This window comes from Oncorhynchus gorbuscha, linkage group LG12 (assembly GCF_021184085.1).
Source record: "Oncorhynchus gorbuscha isolate QuinsamMale2020 ecotype Even-year linkage group LG12, OgorEven_v1.0, whole genome shotgun sequence".
Taxonomy (NCBI): domain Eukaryota; kingdom Metazoa; phylum Chordata; class Actinopteri; order Salmoniformes; family Salmonidae; genus Oncorhynchus; species Oncorhynchus gorbuscha.
In genome coordinates, this window is record NC_060184.1 from 41,596,064 (window position 1) to 41,616,152 (window position 20,089).

Here is a 20,089-nt window from a genome sequence, read left to right on the forward strand (position 1 = left end):
TATATCTCGCTCTCTCATTTCCACAAACATTACATAATTAGATTAAATTAACAAAACAATCTGTTAGAGTAAGCAATTAAATATTAACAGAACAGCTGCAAAAAAAGGCTAAATAGAGTACTGCAGTATGAGTCATAATACCCATAAAACATAGTGGGCAAACAGGGAAACAGTTCCAATAGTTTTTCCACCATACATTTGTCCCATATGGGATTTTAGAATCACTTAAAAGAAGGGCTCTATTCCGAGTAGGCTTACCCTGGCGTTTTGATAACCTTGTAAATCCCTCTAGGACAAGGTAACTTATCAATATATTTGCCTGTATTTACCTCCCAAAAATGACATGCAAATTAGCTGCTAATGTGCCTATCATGAAGAACTACCAATGCCATGATGATCCGAACGTTACTGCCAAACTGAGGCAAAGGCAAGAATCTCTGGATTAACTATCTAATGTTGGCTAAATGTAGTAATGAATAAATTGGCTACGTTTCTTTAAAATGGACAATTCTGTGAACTGTCTTTATTTGAAGTGTTTCTAAAATCCCCTATGGGAAAAATTAATGGTGGAAAAACGATTGGAACCATTTCCCTGTTTGGCCGCTAGGTTTTATGGTTGTTATGACACCTCTACTGTAGGGCTATTAGATTACTTCTGTTTTTGAACCATATAAAATGGTCCATAAAACATTATTTGCTGTCCATAAACTGAAATGCTGTAAGAGTGCTGTACAATATAAATTACGAATGCAGTAATACATTACCTTAAATATCCAATTTCGTCAATTGTTTCAAGGGGATAAATGCATGTTGTTCCATGTAGTGAATCTGTTATTCAATGCATTTCTGTAGGCTAATAGCAGTAATGCCAAATTCAATGTTTCATCCAATAATTCTTTATCTATGTTTTGATACTTTAAGGGGTTCTAAAATTCAAAATCAAATAGCTAAATGATCCTTGGTATGGCCAATTTAAAACAATTCCATATGTTAGCTTAGCTTACAGGGAAATTTGGTCAAGGCACACAAAGCTCATGTTCACAGGGTATAATGCATTGATCAACATTGACTAGCTGCTCTCTATCAAGATCTATGCTGCTAAAGCCACAGAAAACACTTCACTCAAAAGTTTCTAAATGTTGTGAAAGGCAACATCTGGTGAGACGGATCACATTGCAGTCCGTCGTGAGCCAGTACAAAATGCGAACGTTTCTACACATTCAACGGATCTCTGCTAAATCATTTTAACTATCTATTAAATGATTCACATAAATTATAAACAAATATTACAAATAACAAATTAATGTATTAATCTTACTCTCACCTCCACAAATGTCAAAATATTTCTCTACATATACTATATTGCATGGAAGGACTTTTACATCTTCCATATCTACAAATACCTATTTCTATATCTCATCATGGAATGGGGCTCCGGTCAGAGTGTGGAGTGCCATACTCGAGTACCCCAGGACCGGGGCTTCTGAGCTGGGTATCTTGGTTGCCTTGCTTGGGTCCTATGCTGGAGCCTTTGGTAGAGAGGGGCTCCCCCTTGGCCTGTCCCCAAGCTTGGGCCACCTTGCCTGGGGAGTGGATCCTGTGAGCGTCCAGCATCTCCAGGAGCAGGTCGTACAGAGGCACTTTGTTCTTACACTTCATGCTGTACAGGTGCTGCATGCCTTTGTTGCTACAGAGAGGAGAAAATAAGAGGAGTGAGAGGGGATATTGATAACCACAGAAATATAATCTATGGGTATAACCAAATAAATTATGATCAAACTGTATATAACTGACAGATAATATGAACATTCCCTTTGCCTAGGTCTAAACTGCGCCTCGACTTTGAGAATCTTAATTTACATCATCAGGTGCATGTGTCCCCTCGTGTAGTTTGAACTCCTCATATAATGTGTCTGATGTGTAAGAAAAACAGCAGTCTCCTAACCACACTCCCCTAATCCCCCCCCCTCTCCTTAGTGCTCCTCCGCTAGATAGAGTGCCCTCCTCACCTCATATGTCTGATGTGTGAGAGCAGGAGCAGGAGCTGGGCCTGCCGTCTGGACTGCTGCTGCACCGAGGCTCCCGATTGGCTGATGTGGTGAATGAGGGCGTCAGTGATGTTGTCCAACATGCTTTGCACCTCTGGGCTGTTGTGCAGGGACTCCACAGAGTAATAACAGAAGGAGAAGGCACCTAGAGGGAATGAGGATAGAGACAGAGGAGAGGTTATTGTACCCACAAGGGTTTTGAGTAAAGAAAAAATTAGACAAAGACAGGGAAAAGGGAAGAGCCTGATGTTCTCAATGCAGCAACTGCTAACTCAGCAATTAATAAGATCAGAAACCTGCAACAACACCCATTGCTAAGGTATGTCTGTCTCTTACATACTAGTAAGTCTAAAAAAAACCACAGCATTTTCTCTCAGTCAACACACCAAGAACAGCTGGCCCAGTTGTCATGGTAACAGTTATAGGGTACATTGAGAAATAACGAATTCTGTTCACAGCAAATGCTCTTGAGTGGCATAAAAACAGAGTTCATCCTTTTACTAAAGGGCAACAGAATGCATTAGTTCTACACCATGTTCAGAAAGTGGCCGATTCAGACTTAGGAAACTCCGCCATTCTTACGCACTTATGAGTAGTTGCTATTCAGACATTTAAGCAGGCTTTGCAGGTGTGGTTCCCTTGCACGCGCTGAATTAATGTAATTCACCTACTGAAAACTCTTCCACTTGCTGGCCCACAGATTTTATAGTGGAGTTTTCATTCAATAGCGTTTATTATTTATCTAAAGCCAACCATTTAAATCTGGTGTACCGTTAGAATTTTCTTTACAGACTCAGAGTATATGGACAAAAACAGTTCAGAATATTAGGGATCAATTAAATAAAGCCATGTAGGCCTAAATACAGACATTAGTCTCCTTTTCAGCAACAATTGGTAGATTTAAAAATATTCTGATCTTGTATATAATTTAGGGTTAGGAAAGTACTTCTAAATAATGAAGGGGGGAAAAAATGGTGTTTGCAGTCTTTAAGCACAAAATATTGGTGAACCAAAAATACAGTGGCTTGATTCATCCTGAAAGTTGCCATAGTCAATTGTTCAATCCATTAAATATTGGAAGATGACAAAAGTTTACAATTTAACAGTAGTCCCACAAATCTACCCTAATAATTCTCACTAATCATAGAACTGTGATAACATTCCAGTTGTCGTGAACTGTGCGCCAGGCTCCATGTTTAAACTGCTACCTATGGCCTGTGTTCCATAATGATAAAAATAGGCTACGTGTCTCAAATTATAATATGTTAGCTTAATATGATGTAAGTGGTGCGTACTGGCGGCAGGGAAGTCAGGCGCAGGAGAGCAAAAACTGGGTTCACAACGGAGCAGTTTAATACATAAAACCACCGGCATCCAGAACAAACAATCAATGGGTACAAAACCTGTCGCGCACCAGAATAACGTAAACATGCACTTACAATAAAACAATTCCGGACAAGGACATGGGAGAGGGGACGGAGGGTTAAATACACAACATATATTGAGGCAATTGAAACCAGGTGTGTGGGAAGACAAAACAAATGGAAAATGAAAAGTGGATCTATTGCCAGCGATCCTCAGGACAAACACACAAATGTGACAGAGGAAAGAAAGGTAAACTATGTAATGGAATGATGCAAAATGTAAGGAAACTAACACTAAAGTGACAGTTATGTAGGCCTATGTGGGTATACTGCCCTACCAAGCAAAAAGGCAGTAACTGCTCATTTGGTAAAAAATTAGTTGGTCAATTTTGCTACATGAAATACATGCTTAATCATGTGGACAAGTATCCTGCCTCTATTGTATTGTGGAGAAAATGGGGGTCATGTAAGCAGTAAATGACTTAAATGTAAATGTAAATGTAACTGCATAAAGTTACTGTGATTTTTGTCAGTTCCACACTATGAGAAATTACTGCCTTTTTGGGGCAGTAGAACTGAAGGTGACTAATATTTAACAAGATAGAAATTGTAAAAATAGAGTGAAATCATATATCAACTCAGTAGGTTTGGCGCTATACTGTCATTTGTGCATGGCTACAGGAGCCTATAGGTTGGGTCTCCAAATGTCATCCTCGTAAGGCCAGCATTTCATAAACTTCACTGTAAAAAAAAGATTAGATGTTGTTCCACTTGGAACCGACAGGTTGCTCGACCTTATTCATTGTTTCGACACAAGTAAAGATGGTGGAATTATGAGGGAATTAAGTCAAGGTCAGAATACGGAGTATCTGTAGACACCACCAAATCTTCATTTCTTTGATCTCCACCCCAAATGAATAGCGGGTGAATAGCATGCTATTCTCATGCTTAAATTCAAGGTCAGAATACGCAAAGAGAGAAATGTGCATAAATAGGGAATTTCGTTCCATTTACGTGCGCTTAACTAGGGTCGGAATCTGCCTCAAACAGAAAAAAAAAACATTTGTGATTGGACCAAAAAAATCTTAATGGAGATGTTTTTCTATCATACACACTTCATGTTCATTCACAGCCAAGGCTAACCCAGGATTGAAGTCAGGTCAGACTCACAACAACAAAACATACTAAGCAAAGCATCTTTAATAGCTTAGAATAACACACTCACCAGAGTTAAGCAAGATGATGGCTTTGAGACACACAAACTCCTCAGGCTTTAGTTTGAGCATGCGGAAGCGAGACACAGTGGCCAGGAGCATGTCAAAGATCTCAGCCATGCCCTCCACACAGTCCCCTTCACTCCTGGAGGTCAAAGATCCCCCATATGGAAAGATACAGAATAATTGAACAAAATTCCTGTATGTTCCACCTAGAACTTGTAAGTAATACATATGGCAGCAAATACACATACAAGATTCATATTAGATTCTTGTAATATCTGACTTAAAAGAATGGGTAACATTTAGACATAAAATACATGTTCCAGTTGTATAATAACATGCAAAAGACATGTAAGTTAAGCCTTCTAAGGTCTCACATACATGAGATACACACATTTCAAAGCAATTGCATAGCACTGTCTGAAGTGAGTCGCACGCAACGCCACACTTATTGAAGAAAGATGCCAAGTCTGCCACGAGGAGGAGCAGGAGGAAAGGGTGAAAGCAGAAGGAGGAAGAAGGGGAGGAGGAGGAGAGGGGGATGCGAAAGAGGAGGGAGAAGGATAGGAACGACTTTGAAAGAAGCAGTGAATCTCTTTCATTATTAAGTGGAGATCCCTCAACAATAGCACATTGGTAATAGTAAGTGACAAATATCAAAGCTAAACAGGGCGGGGGGCTTGTTTAAAAGCCTGGGTGGGAGACCAAAGGCACAGTTGTAGATACATCCACATGCCATAACAATGGAAATTCATTCCTGAAAATGTATATACAAACATAGTAATTGTCATGTTTTTTTTGTTATACGTTGACTTATAAAAAACAAAACCTATAAGAAAAGCATTTATTTTGTAGAGGTTACATTGTCAGAACATACACTTTTCTTATACACTGAACAAAATATCAATGCAACATGTAAAGTGTTAGTTCTGTGTTTCATGAGCTGGAATAAAAGTTTCCAGATTATGCTCCATATGCACAAAAAGCTTATTTTTCTCAAATGATGTGCACAAATTTGTTTACATCACTGTTAGTGAGCATTTATCTTTTGCCAAGATAATCCATCCACCTGACAGGTGTGGCATATTAAGAAGCTGATTAAACATTATCATCATTATACAGGTGCACCTTGTGCTAGAGATAATAAAAGGCCACTCTAAAATGTGCAGTTTTGTCACAACACAATGCCATAGATGTCAAAAGTTTTGAGGGACAGTGCAATTGGCATTCTGACCGCAGGAATGTCCAACAGAGCTGTTGCCAGAGAATTGAGCCGCCATAAGCCTCCTCCAACGTTGTTTTAGAGAATTTGGCAGACCATGTGTATGGCTTTGTGTTGGCAAGCGGTTTGCTGATGTGGTGGCGGTGGGGTTATGGTATGGGCAGGCATAAACTACGGACAACGAACACAATTGCATTTGACGTGTTTCAGGGGACGCATGGCTCTCGACCTTCACCTCTCCTGTGTCCGTACGGGAGTTGCAGCGATGGGACAAGACTATAACTACCAATTGGATATCATGAAAAAGGGTAAAACTAATGAAACATTCCTTCTTTAACCGGTCTCCTCCCTTTCATCTACACTGTTTGAAGTGGATGTACCAAGTGAAATCAAGAAGAGATCATAGCTTTCACCTGATCAGTCTTATGGAAAGAGCAGGTGTTCCTAATGTTTTGTATACTCAGTGTAAGTTAACACATATACAAATGCATTACTGACATACAAGGTAAAACATAAAAACCTTATCAGATAGGCTCCTAATTAGATTACTTATCAGATTTTATAATCTTTATAATCTTCATTTTTAATTCTTATTTTCCATATGAGTCGGGATGAGACACAAGTAAAGTATAGTGAAACTCTGAGCGACTGCAGCACTGGACCAGAGATGGTGGTCAGGGTAAGAACAATAATCATACAGTATTTCTGAAGAGCAGCCATCTAGAATAAGTTTGATAGTTGCCCCCTAACTCAACTAGCCTTCCCACCTCTCCTGCACCATTTTACTCATCATGTCAAAGTGGCTAGCTATGGACCTGGTGTCAGAAGTAATGCTCTATAATAAAACTCAGATCAAATGAGAACATCATAGACATTAACGAGAGTGTAACAGCCCTTCTTCCTCTCTCCTTATTTCATGTCACCCTCTCCCTCTTTCCCTTTAGGAAGGGCCTACAGCTCTGTGAAACTTGTTTACTTTGAACATGGTGGGGGTAAATGAAGGGAACAGGCTGTGCATGAAAAATACGCCCTCTTGGCCTCCTCTCCCTCTCTTTCCATCTCTCAGTCTTTCCCCCCTTTCTCTCATGCATGGCGTTTCCATCTTACCCAAGAGTCACCATTTTGATGACATTTCACTCCCCTCTGCCAACGTTAAAGTGTAATGATGGGGACTTGTGCAGGTGAAACTGTGTTTCTTTCTCCATGGGACTATCATAATTAGGCTCATTGTGACATGGCCTTCAGTAGACATACACAGACAAGATGCGAAATGGACATCTACAATTTAGATTGGTTTCTTATACAATATATTTCATGTGTGTGTGTACCCACCTGTCAAGTATGAGGTCCTTGGCGAAGATTAGTTTCCCAGGGCTGGGGATGGACCTCCAAATGAGTCCGATCATCAGCACCTCCAGCCAGGAACTCTCAAGCAACTGCACCTGGCCATGGAGAGACAGCTCCTGGAAACCTACCAGTACAGGAGACACAGTCACACTGGGGTCAAACCATATATAAACCCACTATCAACCATACATTAACCACTAGTCCATTCAACCACTTTAAGATGGTCACATTACTCATTTAATAGTCAAATTGTCATTCAAAGGATAGAAGCTCCCCCACACAGTGCAAATGCAAAGTAATGAAAGTGATGATTTCCTTTAATTAATCTGTGGTTGACTGGACGAAGCCTCTAGTTGAATCAGATCAATATGTATATTATCATGTGATGGTTGTATTTTTCCAGGATAATGTTTTTTCTCTGATCTGAATTCTTAGGTAAAGATAAATGCTATGCATTAAACTTATTACAACCTTGCCACATAACAGCCATTGTGAATTGTCCTGCAATCCCTTTGCTGGTCTGGCATGGGTCCTTATCAGCACAACTCAGCTGTCCTAATTCATATCCAATTACATCCCATTCCCATCCATTTTTCCTCTCTGTACATGGCTAAAGACTCCTAAAACAGGTGTGCTTTTGGGTTCTTAGTGACGCACACTGGGACATAATAACATCAGTTTTTACTTAGACAGTGTCACGGGGAGGTTGTGTGTGTGTGTGTGTGTGGCTCCATTGGGTAGCAGTGGTTATGACCAAACGACCCTTTTAGATGGTGACTGTAATCATCAACCTAATGCCTGTAATATCCCAGTGTGTATGTGTGTGCAACCTCAGCAGCCGGTCACTGTCACTACCAAGGCCTGCCAATACAGGAGGAAAGTGGTTGCGTAAGCAGTCATATGAAGGCTGAAGTCTAAGATTGTGTGGGGGTCTACTCTGTTTGTGTGTATTTTCTGTGTGTGTCTGTGTGTGTGAGAGAGAAAGAGAGAGATAATGAGTACTATAGAAGCCATGTTACAACATCATATACAGTACCTTTGGAAAGTATTCAAACACCTGGACTTTTTTTACTTTGTTGCGTTATAGACTTATTCTAAAATGTATTAAATTGTTTTTTCCCCTCATCAATCTACACAAAACACCCCACCCATAATGACAAAGCAAAAACAGGTTTTTAGAAATGTTGCTAATTTATCAAAACAAATATCACATTTACATAAGTATTCAGACCCTTTCATCAGTACTTTGTTGAAGCCCCGTTGGCAGTGATTACAGCATCTGGTCTTCTTGGGTATGACGCTACAAGCTTGGCACACCTGTATTTAGGGAGTTTCTCCCATTCTTCTCTGCAGATCCTGTCAAGCTCTGTCAGGTTGGATGGGGCGTGTTGCTTCCAGATCTCTTCAGAGATGTTTGATCAGGTTCAAGTCCGTGCTCTGGCTGGGCCATACAAGGACATTCAGAGACTTGTCCCGAAGCCACCCCTGCGTTGTCTTGACGGTGTGCTTAGAGTCGTTGTCCTGTTGGAAGGTGAACCTTCTATGTCCTGAGTGCTCTGGAGCAGGTTTTCATCAAGAATCTGTCTGTACTTTGCTATGTTAATCTTTTCTTCGATCCTGACTAGTCTTCCAGTCCCTGCCATTGAAAAACTTCCCCACAGCATGACGCTGCCACCACCATGCTTCACCATAGGAATGGTGCCAGGTTTTCTCCATATGTGTCACTTGGTATTCAGGCCAAAGAGTTCAATCTTGGTTTCATCAGACCAGAGAATATTGTTTCTCATGGCATGAGAGTCTTTAGGTGCCTTTTTGGGGCTGTCATTTGCCTTTTACTGAGGAGTGGCTTCCGTCTGGCTCTCTACAGTAAAGGCCTTATTGGTGGAGTGCTGCAGAGATGGTTGTCCTTCTAGAAGGTTCTATTGGAAGAGTCTTGGTGGTTCCAATCGTCTTCCATTTAAGAATGATGGAGGCCACTGTGTTCTTGTGGAATTTGGTACCCTTCCCCAGATCTGTGCCTCGACACAATCCTGTCTCGGAGCTCTACGGACAATTCCTTCAATCTCATGGCTTGGTTTTTACTCTGACATGCACGGTCAACTGTGGGACCTTAAATAGACAGGTGTGTGCCTTTCCAAATCATGTCCAATCGATTGAATTGACCACAGGTGGACTCCAATGAAGCTGTAGAAACATCTAAAGGATGATCAATGGAAACAGGATGCACCTGAACTCAATTTCCAGTCTCATATCAAAGGGTCTGAATACTTATGTAAATGACATTTATTTTTATTTACATTTGCAAAATAATCTAAAAACCTGTTTTTGTTTTCTCATTATGGGCTATTGTGTGTAGATTGCTGAGGAAAACTGGTCACTTAATCCATTTCAGAATAAATCTGTAACATAACAATGTAGAAAAAGTCAAGATGTCTGAATACTTTCCGAAGGCACTGTATAATTTCTGTGCCGTGTTAGGTTCTTGCCTGGTATTTTCTTAGCCCAGGCGATCATGTGTACCAGCTCCTTGTCAGCCATGCTGGTGAGCAGGGTCATCATGGTGATCTCTGTGTAGGGACGGCCCAACTGCTGACTAGAACACAGGGCTGGAGGCTCCGCACCCTGCAGCAGGAACAGCACCTGGGAGAGGAGAGCAGGAAGTCTGGCATTGTGCATTTAATTCCAATTTTACCCTTGGTTATGATTGCTAGCGAGGAAGATTATAATCCTGGTACTTTGTTACTTTGTGTTTCCACTTACATATTCATTTGTATTAACTGAATTGTTTAGGACTGTTGCTAAATGAAAGTGGCTACATTGGAGATATATGAAATGGAGGAAGCCAGTGAAAATGTTCAGACCTGTTCAGGAGACATGGTGATCTTGAGCCGCCCTTCTCCTCCTCCTCCAGCACCGAAGCTGCTGTTCTTGCTACTATCCTGAGGGGACGCTTTGCTGTGCTCCAGGACACTGTTGTCACCAGCAGTGCCACCACGCCTCTTATCCCTCTGGAGAACCCGCCCACCGCGGAACCCGGTCCACCGCGGGCCTGGAGTTTAGAGTAGAGTTAGTAACGAACACACACACGCATACACACACACACAAGCATACTCACACCTATCTCGCTATTTACACTCTTACTCCCACGTATAACTTCATATCTTTTCCTTGCTGTAGAATTTCACTGTGTGTATGTGTATGGATGGATGTGTGTGTATTCATGAAGTATGAAAACAAAACTGTGGGTGTGTAGGCTACTAATCAATCCTTTACATCCATCAGAGAAAAGTGGTTCATGGCCATGTGTCACGCCCTGACCTTAGAGAGCTTTTTATGTCTCTTTCTTGGTTTGGTCAGGGTGTGATTTGGGTGGGCATTCTATGTTCAGCTTTCTATGTTTTGTATTTCTTTGTTTTGGCCGGGTATGGTTCTCAATCAGGGACAGCTGTCTATTGTGGTCTCTGATTGGGAACCATACTTAGGTAGCCTTTTCCCACCTGTGTTTTGTGGGTAGTTGTTTTCTGTTTAGTGTTCTGCACCTGACAGGACGGTTACATTTCTCACTCTGTTATTTTGTTCTAGTGTTAATAAAAATCAGGAACACTTACCACGCTGCGATTTGGTCCGATCCTTCTTCACACAACGATGACCGTTACACCATGGTAAAATATGTCTCTATTTTATCTGCACACACAATGCTTAGCCACACACCGCCTGTCGTTTCAGCATCAAGCAGTCTTAACTAATACTTCCCTTTTCACACTACTGAGGCAAGCCAAACCGTAAGTTGTGTGTGTGTGTGCGGGCACACACGTGAGCACTATTGTGCTCACCTCCTTTCATCATGCCCACTTCGTAACACTTTCTGAGGCGGCATGCCTGGCAGCTCTTCCTACGGTTCCTGTCGATGGTACACTGGTTGGTCGCAGGGCACATGTAGTCATTGTGACCTGGAAGAAAACTTTATTGTGATCCAATCACGGGGACTGGCATACAGTTTGAGGTTATTTGACAAGAGAGGAACACTATACCGCTTTTTCATATTTCTCTGGCATAGAGTGAATTAAACTGTAGTATCTACATTGTTTTATTACCATGAGACTACTGTGTTCTGATTGTGTGTCTTTTGTTGTGTGATGTCCACCCCCTCGGAACGTCATGAAATGTAATGTAAGATTCCTCTGCCGTACAAGGTAAAATTAACTCCGATACCTAGGATAGCCTATTAAACTTTGAAAGCACATTAGAATATGGTTTTACAACATGTTCTATTTCAGTAATAATGAAAACTGTCTATGGCATAATACCTACTATACAAGACACTTTTAAAAAAAGCTACAGACTCTCATTCAGATGTGAAAAAAACATATTTTCCCTTAATTCAGGTCGTTCTGTTCTCTTTGATTAGTTCCTTCTCTACACCCAATGTACCTTTAGCAATGTCACTAAAGTGGTCCTGGTAAATGACAGTTAAACTTCGATGGTCTTCTCTCTGTAAGAGGTTTGAAGCTGGCTGGGATTCAGGAACAATTAATAGCCAATGTCAAGGTTGATTTCTCAATAATATTCATGTGCCCACAGTGGGTGCCAGCAATGTTCCCTCTCATTTTTTCCCAGCGCTGAACAAATGTCAGGTCTGCTGAGTGCAAACTTGACCGTTGTGAAAACTTACATCATGCGTTTACTGTTAATACTTAGGCTGTACCCCCTACAGTTTTAACAGTGGCCATGTAGGCTACTGTGGCTATTTGATCATATTGTAGGCCTACCAGAGTGGACTACCATCAAAAACAATTTAGAAAATGCATTCCATTAAATTTTAACAGGGAAATAGCTGTTCTATCATTCAGCCTACAGTAGCAGCCAATGTGTGGTGTTCAATGTAGGCGTACATTTCATGAGACTTTTGAAAAAAACATGCAGGGCTTGACATTAACCTGTTTTTCCACTTGTCCTTGAGACAAGTGACTTAAAATCTATTGTTGTTTGACGCAAGAAAGCACTTTACAAAAGAAAATGCATTATTATTCTCATACCATTATTACAGAGAATCAGACAAATGATGCTACCCTCTGCCTATTTAGCTTATTAAAAGCTCTTTACCTGACTTGCTTTTTAAAGGTGTCTAGAAATGTACACATTTTGTGCTCTTGTAGGAAGCAATCCACCCCCTATTACTGACTACAAATGATCTATAACTGGGCTAATAACTCACTAACTAGCAAAGGACATGAACAAAATGTGCACACGTGGCTACAAGCAGCTCTCGCCTTGATCTCAAAACAAGCACATTTAGTCACGACCGCTTATGCTGTAAACACAATCCAGTTCAACGTAAATGGCACAGATCCATATATGGTAATGGTACATTTGCATATAGGACTACTGCAACTGATTGCAACTGACTGAACACTGGTCTGTGTAGAGTACGGGCTGAGTAGTGCATGTCAATGCAATAGAATCCTACTCCGATGTGTTCTGCCTACAACAAAATCTGTTGCATAGTTCATTTTGTTTCCGTACGTTGCATTGAAAGTGGCTAATATTGCTTTGATTTGATCACGTGCCACAGTAAAGGGAAACATTTATAATGTTAACAGGAAACTCAAAACAGTGATCACCAACCTTTTGAGGTAAGATCACTGAGTCAAAATGCAAGCAGCGATCTAACGGTAAGATTTTTTTTAACATTACTTAAAAAACATAAGCCTATGCAACATTAACCAATTAAAAACAGTACTGTAGCAATGAAGTTTGTGCAGTAAGCTATAGGCCCAATACATTATCAACGCATTTTAGCTTTGCTTGATTTGCCTTGCCAACGGATTGTTTTTCGAAAAGATGAGGCCTGTAATTTTCATCATAGGTACACTTCAACCATGACAGACAAAATGAGAAAAAAAAATCCAGAAAATCACATTATAGGATTTTTAATTAATTTATTTGCAAATTATGGTGGAAAATAAGTATTTGGTCAATAACAAAAGTGTCTAATATACTTTGTTATACCCTTTGTTGGCAATGACAGAGGTCAAACGTTTTCTGTAAGTCTTCACAAGGTTGTCAGACATGGTTGCTTGTATTTTGGCCCATTCCTCCATGCAGATCTCCTCTAGAGCAGTGATGTTCTGGGGTTGTTGCTGGGCAACACGGACTTTCAACTCCCTCCAAAGATTTTCTATGGGGTTGAGATCTGGAGACTGGCTAGGCCACTCCAGGACCTTGAAATGCCTGACCCTTCGTTGCCTGGGCGGTGTGTTTGGGATCATTGTCATGCTGAAAGACCCAGCCACATTTCATCTTCAATGCCCTTGCTGATGGTAGGCTTTGTTACTTTGGTCCCAGCTCTCTGCAGGTCATTCACTAGGTCCCCCCGTGTGGTTATGAGATTTTTGCTCACCGTTCTTGTGATAATTTTTACCCCACGGGGTGAGATCTTGCGTGGAACCCAGATCGAGGGAGATTATCAGTGGTCTTGTATGTCTTCCATTTCCTAATAATTGCTCCCACAGTTGATTTCTTCAAACCAAGCTGCTTACCTATTGCAGATTCAGTCTTCCCAGCCTGGTGCAGGTCTACAATTTTTTTTCTGGTGTCCTTTGACAGCTCTTTGGTCTTGGCCATAGTGGAGTTTGGAGTGTGACTATTTGAGGTTGTGGACAGGTGTCTTTTATACTGATAACAAGTTCAAACAGGTGCCATTAATATAGGTAACGAGTGGAGGACAGAGGAGCCTCTTAAAGAAGAAGTTACTGTGAGAGCCAGAAATCTTGCTTGTTTGTAGGTGACCAAATACTTATTTTCCACCATCATTTGCAAATAAATTCATTAACAATCCTACAATGTGATTTTCTGGATTTTTTTCTCATTTTGTCTGTCATAGTTGAAGTGTAGCTATGATGAAAATTACAGGCCTCTCATCTTTTTAAACTTGCAAAATTGGTGGCTGACTAAATACTTTTTTGCCCCACTGTATGTGATCAAACTGGTACTAGATCTGTTGTTGTATTAATCGTGAGGCACAGCTGAGTGAGCATTTGCTTTTTATTTTTATTTTACTGGGCTGCTGGTGCCTCCTTCTCATGGTCAGTCTCAGGGGAGGGAGAGAGCAGCAGACTCAGGGTCCGCCTCTCAACATCCCTCCCCTCTTCCTTTCCTCCACTGACACCAACCAAAAAGGGACCCGAAACTCGAGTTGCACCGCATTATTTTTGCCTCTTGCACAAATTCATGTTGTTACTCCTATGGCGGGAAAAAATGTATATTCCTCGATGTTAAAAAAGACCCAAGCGGCTAATAATTACAACACAAGCATGTAGTTTCACTTTCCTACTAATATATTACTGATGCAGTGCTTGTTGTAGCCCTGTATATAGGAATAATGCGCATTTTATGATTTATCAAAGTGTTGACAGTGCTGAGTAAGAATTTAAACATGAACTCACCACAGGAGGTTGGTGGCATTTTAATTGGGCTCATTGTAATGGTTGGAGCAGAATTCTTGGAATGGTATCAAATACATGGTTGTCATTCAATTAACTCCGTTCCAGCAATTATTTCTAGCCGTCCTCACCTCAGCCTGCACTGGAACTCACTCATAAAAACAGCAGCTCTTCGCTGTATTCGTTAATAATCTCTCTGTCATCATGTTTTTTTATGTATTTAAATCTCACAGTATCAATGTTGCTGTAGCTTTCTTATGTCTGCTACATTATTGCAGACACGGTCATCTGAGCCATCTCGTTGGCAAGCGGTAGCCCTATAGTACACTTGATTTTCTCTCTGGGCCCACCAGGAAGGCAGGGTTTGTACCTTCAAACACATGAAATGGTTCAAAAATGGCAACAGTTTGCCGGCACACAGGGCAGCTGAATCGGGTACACCTACTGGCAACAGCCTGAAACCATTTACAAAAAAAAATGTTTTACAGAGATGTTTGGCGATCGACTAGGAATGCCTTGGAGATCAACGTGACCCCTGCTCTAGAAATCTCAGTGAAGTTCAATAACGTGCTTCTCTCTGTGGGCTGCATGGCAGTGCCGGGAGAGCTTCGTGGGGCTACTGCTCGCACGCAGCTTAGAGGGAACATTGGGTGCCAGTCAGATGAGTTACTTTTAATAGAGTACAGTGCTGAATGGGGAATTACGTGGTATTTTTGTGGCACCCTTATTGCGAAGAGGGCTTAGATATGAATTTAAAAAGTTTGGTCATGAGTGCATCTTCTGATTCAGTGAATAGAAGGAGTTAAATGTTTTGAAGTGAAGTGGGATATAATAGTAGGGATTAGAGGCTTACCTTGGATGCTCCTTTTGAAGAAGGCTTTGCAGCCCTCGCAGGACCAAACTCCGTAGTGATACCCAGAGGCATAGTCACTGCAGACCACACAGTACCTAGTCTCCTTGGCCATCTCTAACACACCGACCCCTGGCCCTGAACCTGACCCTGACTCCACCGCAGTGTCGGAGGCGCTGCTGAGCTCCTCCTGGGACACTGACTGCTGATTGGCTACCACACTCGACCTGCAACACAGGGTTGGTCAGGATGGTCAGAAGATTGGCTTTTCTGGGACGAATCAACCTGGAGTTGTTCTTTGAATTTCTTTTCAAGATGACATCACAAAAAACTTTTGCAAACTCATTCATTCAAAATGGGACTTTTGGGCTACACAAATGTGCTGGTTCTCTTTGAAAACATACTCCTCCAATGACCTCTGCCTCCGTTTCAATTTAAGTGCGTTCAAAACGTGAAATTACCAACATCAGTTTCTCCGATAGAAATCTCACAACAGTCAAACAAAGATATTTTCTCATTCAATAAAGAGAGCTGTAAGAGGTGACTACATTTAATTTGAGTAATTTAGCAGGCGCTGTTATCCAGAGTGACTTACAGTTAGAGCATTCATCTTGAGATACCGTAGCTAGGTGAGACAACTACATCAGTCGTGTTAATGTACATTTTTCCACACTTAAGAAGTTCAGCAAAGTTAGTGCTCGTAGGAAAACAGAAGTACATGTTTAATTCATACAATGGGGGTGGGGATAAGGGATGTCTTATTTAAGATACTATTTGAAGAGGTAGGGTTTCGGACCTACAGTCCTAGATTCAGGGGGAAGCTCATTCCACCTTTGGGGTGCCAGGACAGAGAAGATGTTCGACGGGTCTAAGAGGGCACAGGTCTAAGAGGGCCCCTGTAGGGGTGGGACGGCCCGGAGACCAAAGGTGGAAGAACGGAGTGCTCGGGGTTGGGGTGTAGGGTTTGAGCATAGAAGGTAGGGAGGGGCAGTTCCCCTTGCTGCTCCGTAGGCAAGCACCATGGTCTTGTCGTGGATGCAAGCTTTGACTGGGAACCAGTGGAGTTGAACACTAAGTGGGCTGCGGCGTTCTGGATAAATTCCAGGGGTTTGATGGCACAAGCGGGGAGCTCAGCCAACAGAGATGCAGTAGACCAGACGGGAGATTACAAGTACCGCTTCCGGTTTGAAGAAAGTTCATACTCTATGGATGTTGTAGAGCATGAACTTCCATAAGCGAGTCACTGCTTTGATGTTTTCAAAGAATAACAGGGTGTTGTCCAGGGTCACTAAAGTTTTTTGCACTCTGGAAAGTCGACATCGTAGAGTTTTCAAGGAGGAATAGCAGCTTGGTCTTGTTGAGGTCGACAACACCATTGAGCCCCTCAATCCCTCAAGCCAATTATGGCTAACAGCAGCAACTTGGACTCATCTATTATCCCCCCAGGAACTAGCTCGGTCTCCACCTAATTCAGGAAATGAACTGTACGTGTGCATTTTGTTGTTCTTACATATTGTTCTTTTCTCAAGGTCTCTAGCAAAGTCGCTAATCTGAGGAATTAGAGCTCCGTAACTAAGGCTTTTCAACAGCCTAAATATTTCCCTTCTGATAATGAATGTTTTACTTTATAATGAAACTCACCTAGTAACGTCACATATAATGAGCATGATACCCCACTTTGAGGACAAAACATTATTGGAAAGGTGTTATGAAACTAAGTCCTGAGTACATGTTTAGTTTTAAAGTATTTATTTTGTCTGACTGTCATTGTTTGTCAGACTACTTAGAGGATGCTAGAGAAACAAAAGTACACCGAGCCAAATAACAAAATGTGATCACAGGAAGACAAATACATATTGTTAATGTGGAGTAACGACAGTCAATTGAAGCGTACAATTAGAAAAAGACTAAACCTAAACTCCATGTCAATCAATGTAGACTATCCCTCCATTTCTCTCCAAGCAATCATATGGAGCAAAATATGACATGTCTATTGAAATGCTCTGTGACAAATGACATAATCAGAGGTCTGGTGAAGAAGAAAAACAGGGAAACAGCAGCTGTTGAACAACACTACACAGTCAGCACATTGTCCAAACAGCACTGCTAAAACTAACATCACAAGCGGTTAACACTAACTCTAACGAACATTCCGATCAAATGGAGTGGAATAGGGACACTGATCTCACTCTCTTACACATGACTTACAAGGGCGTAAGTACGTCCAACACATCACTGTGATCTCTACAGCGCTGTTGGATGGTCGTCATTGACCTGTCGTAGGCTTAAACGCGGGTATACACTGGTTTATAAGGCCATATGGGGTAAAATGCTATTTTATCTCTGTTTTTTTTAAGTCAGGTCGGTAAATAAATATCAATTACGGTCCCATTCTCATTTGCTTCTAACAGTACCAAAAATTAGAACAGTTCATGGTCAAAATAGTTTCAGTTACTTAGCTCCGTGGGCCTGGAATTCTCTCCTGAACATTTTAAAATTCGATGATCTAGTTTTGTTGGTGGAGTTTAAACACTTGATCGATGTATATAATTATAGAAGAGTCTTTAGGCCAGCTGTCTTTTGGCCAGCTATTTTTAGTCAAACTTGTTTAACGTTAAATGTTTGTTGTACTGTATGTGTGTTTATAATTTTGTTTAATGTTGTGTTAGTGTATGTAAGTTGTTCTGTCTGAAACGTTGTTCCCCCTGCTGCTATTTGACCAGGTCTCTCTTGGAAAAGAGATGTTCTCAATGAGAAAAACCTGTATAAATAAAGCTATTTTATACATAAAATGTGATTTGATCACCTCGGTACAGTACAGCTATCTGAGCCGCACACATTCAGCTAGATAATTAACTCTTGCCCCCCCCATAAGGGTCAAAGACAGTTATATCGCTCACCTGTTTACGGGTGTGGAGGAGATCTCCAGGTAGATAGACTGGCTGGGGAGGCTGGTGTGGCGAAGGAAGGGGCTGAGCTGGGGAGTGGAGGGCACAAACAGAAGTGACTGCAGGCTGCCATCCGAGGGGGGTCCATGGGCATCCAGAGACGTGGTGGAGGAACTGTAGAAGGGAACGAGGCCAGGGGCATGGGCAGTGTAGTCATCCACTCCCTCCAGGTAGTCAATGGAGGCTGCCCCTCCACCCCCACGGGTCTCCTCAGGGTACATGTCACTGTAGGGAGTGAGCGGTGGCTGCGGCGAGAGTTTCTGGGGGTAGATGGCTAGGCTCTCCAGGGTTGCTTAGGATCTGAGAGGAGCTCTGCAAGGTTTGAAGGTCTGCGCCTGGGTCTGTCTGACCAGCATCACACTCACAGAACAACAGCACTTATAACCAGTATGATTTAGACTGTCTCACTAAGGGGTGGGAGGGGAGAGGTGCTCTGTTTTGCCTCTTTTTTCCTCTTCTCTCTCTGTCTCTTGCCCTGTTCTTCAATGTGTGCCAAACAACTTAATACAGGCTGTTACGCTGAAGAGGTTTGGGAGTGGGGTTCACTGTGTTCTCTCTCTACCCCGCTCTTTCTCTTTCTTGCCCAGCTTCCGGCTAGACACACCGACCCCCAAAAATTCCTACCTCGTTCCTTCCATCGAGAGGCAGAGCTTTTTGCTCTATTCCCTTAACTAAGAGGGATAGAGGAAAGGAGAAAAAAAGAATGACAGAGGGAGAGAGTATAAGAAGGAAAGAAACAGGCAGTCATTCCAAGAACTCCCCTATCCTTTCTTAAAAAAAATTCTAACATGCCAGCTTCTTTTCCCTGAAAATATTTTAACAGACAGCTTTCACCCTGGTGTGATTTCCTCTTTGAATGCTTAAGTCAGTTAGTTTTTACACTATATAGACAAAAGTAGACAAAAGTGCTCGTCAAACATCTCATTCCAGGTGGTGTTCTCCTGGCATCTGACAAACCCAGATTCGTCCATCGGGCTGCCAGATGGTGAAGCATGATTCATCACTCTAGAGATTGTGTTTCCACTGCTCCAGCGTCCAATGGAGGATAGCTTTACACCACTCCAGATGACACTTGACATTGCACATGGTAATCTTAGGCTTGTGTGAGGCTGCTCGGCCATGGAAACTCATTTCATTCAGCTCCCGATGAACAGTTCTTCTGCTGATGTTGCTTCCAGAGGCAGTTTGGAACTCAATAGTGCGTGTTGCAACCAAGGACAGGCGATTTTTTACACGTTATGTGCTTCAGCACTCGGCAGTCCCGTTCTGTGAGATTGTGTGGTCTACCACTTCGTGGCTGAGCCGTTGTTGCTCCAAGATGCTTCTACTTAACAATAACATCCCTTACAGTTGACCGGGGCAGCCCTGGTGGGCTGACTTGTTGGAAAGGTGGCATCCTATGACTGTGCCACGTAGAAAGTCACTGAGCCCATTCTACTGCCAATATTTGTATATGGAGATTGCATGTCCATGTGCTCAATTGTATACACCTGTAGCAACAGGTGTAGCTGAAATAGCCAAATCCACTAATTTGACGGGGTGTACACATACTTTTGTATATGTAGGTACTGCAGTCGCACAGAATACCACTCCTTTCTGACACTGACTTCAAGTCAAATCATTATTGAATGTGCCTATCACGGGACTGACT

At 41.9% G+C, this 20,089-nt stretch overlaps 1 protein-coding gene across 1 annotated transcript; it reads right to left on the reverse strand.

Moving 5' to 3' along the window:
• Positions 1 to 1,315: 1,315 nt before the first annotated feature.
• On the reverse strand, positions 1,316 to 19,367 carry LOC123991021 (estrogen receptor-like). The gene is made up of 9 exons (XM_046292141.1): positions 18,391 to 19,367; positions 15,494 to 15,717; positions 11,032 to 11,148; positions 10,060 to 10,247; positions 9,685 to 9,838; positions 7,184 to 7,322; positions 4,638 to 4,771; positions 2,010 to 2,193; positions 1,316 to 1,687 (listed from the first exon to the last, which is right to left on the reverse strand). Exons 1-9 carry the CDS (start codon positions 18,657 to 18,659, stop codon positions 1,420 to 1,422), a joined length of 1,677 nt encoding a protein of 558 aa, XP_046148097.1. The 5' UTR covers positions 18,660 to 19,367; the 3' UTR covers positions 1,316 to 1,419.
• Positions 19,368 to 20,089: the final 722 nt, after the last annotated feature.

What these genes read in the sequence shown, in the direction of transcription:
- LOC123991021 (XM_046292141.1), bottom strand. Translation starts at nt 18,659, where the DNA reads ATGTACCCTGAGGAGACCCGTGGGGGTGGAGGGGCAGCCTCCATTGAC. An exon ending in AGTGGGCATGATGAAAGGAG is followed by an intron (nt 10,248 to 11,031) that starts GTGAGCACAATA and finishes TCTAAACTCCAG; the next exon opens with GCCCGCGGTGGACCGGGTTC. An exon ending in TCACACATCAGACATATGAG is followed by an intron (nt 1,688 to 2,009) that starts GTGAGGAGGGCA and finishes TCCTCTCTGTAG; the next exon opens with CAACAAAGGCATGCAGCACC.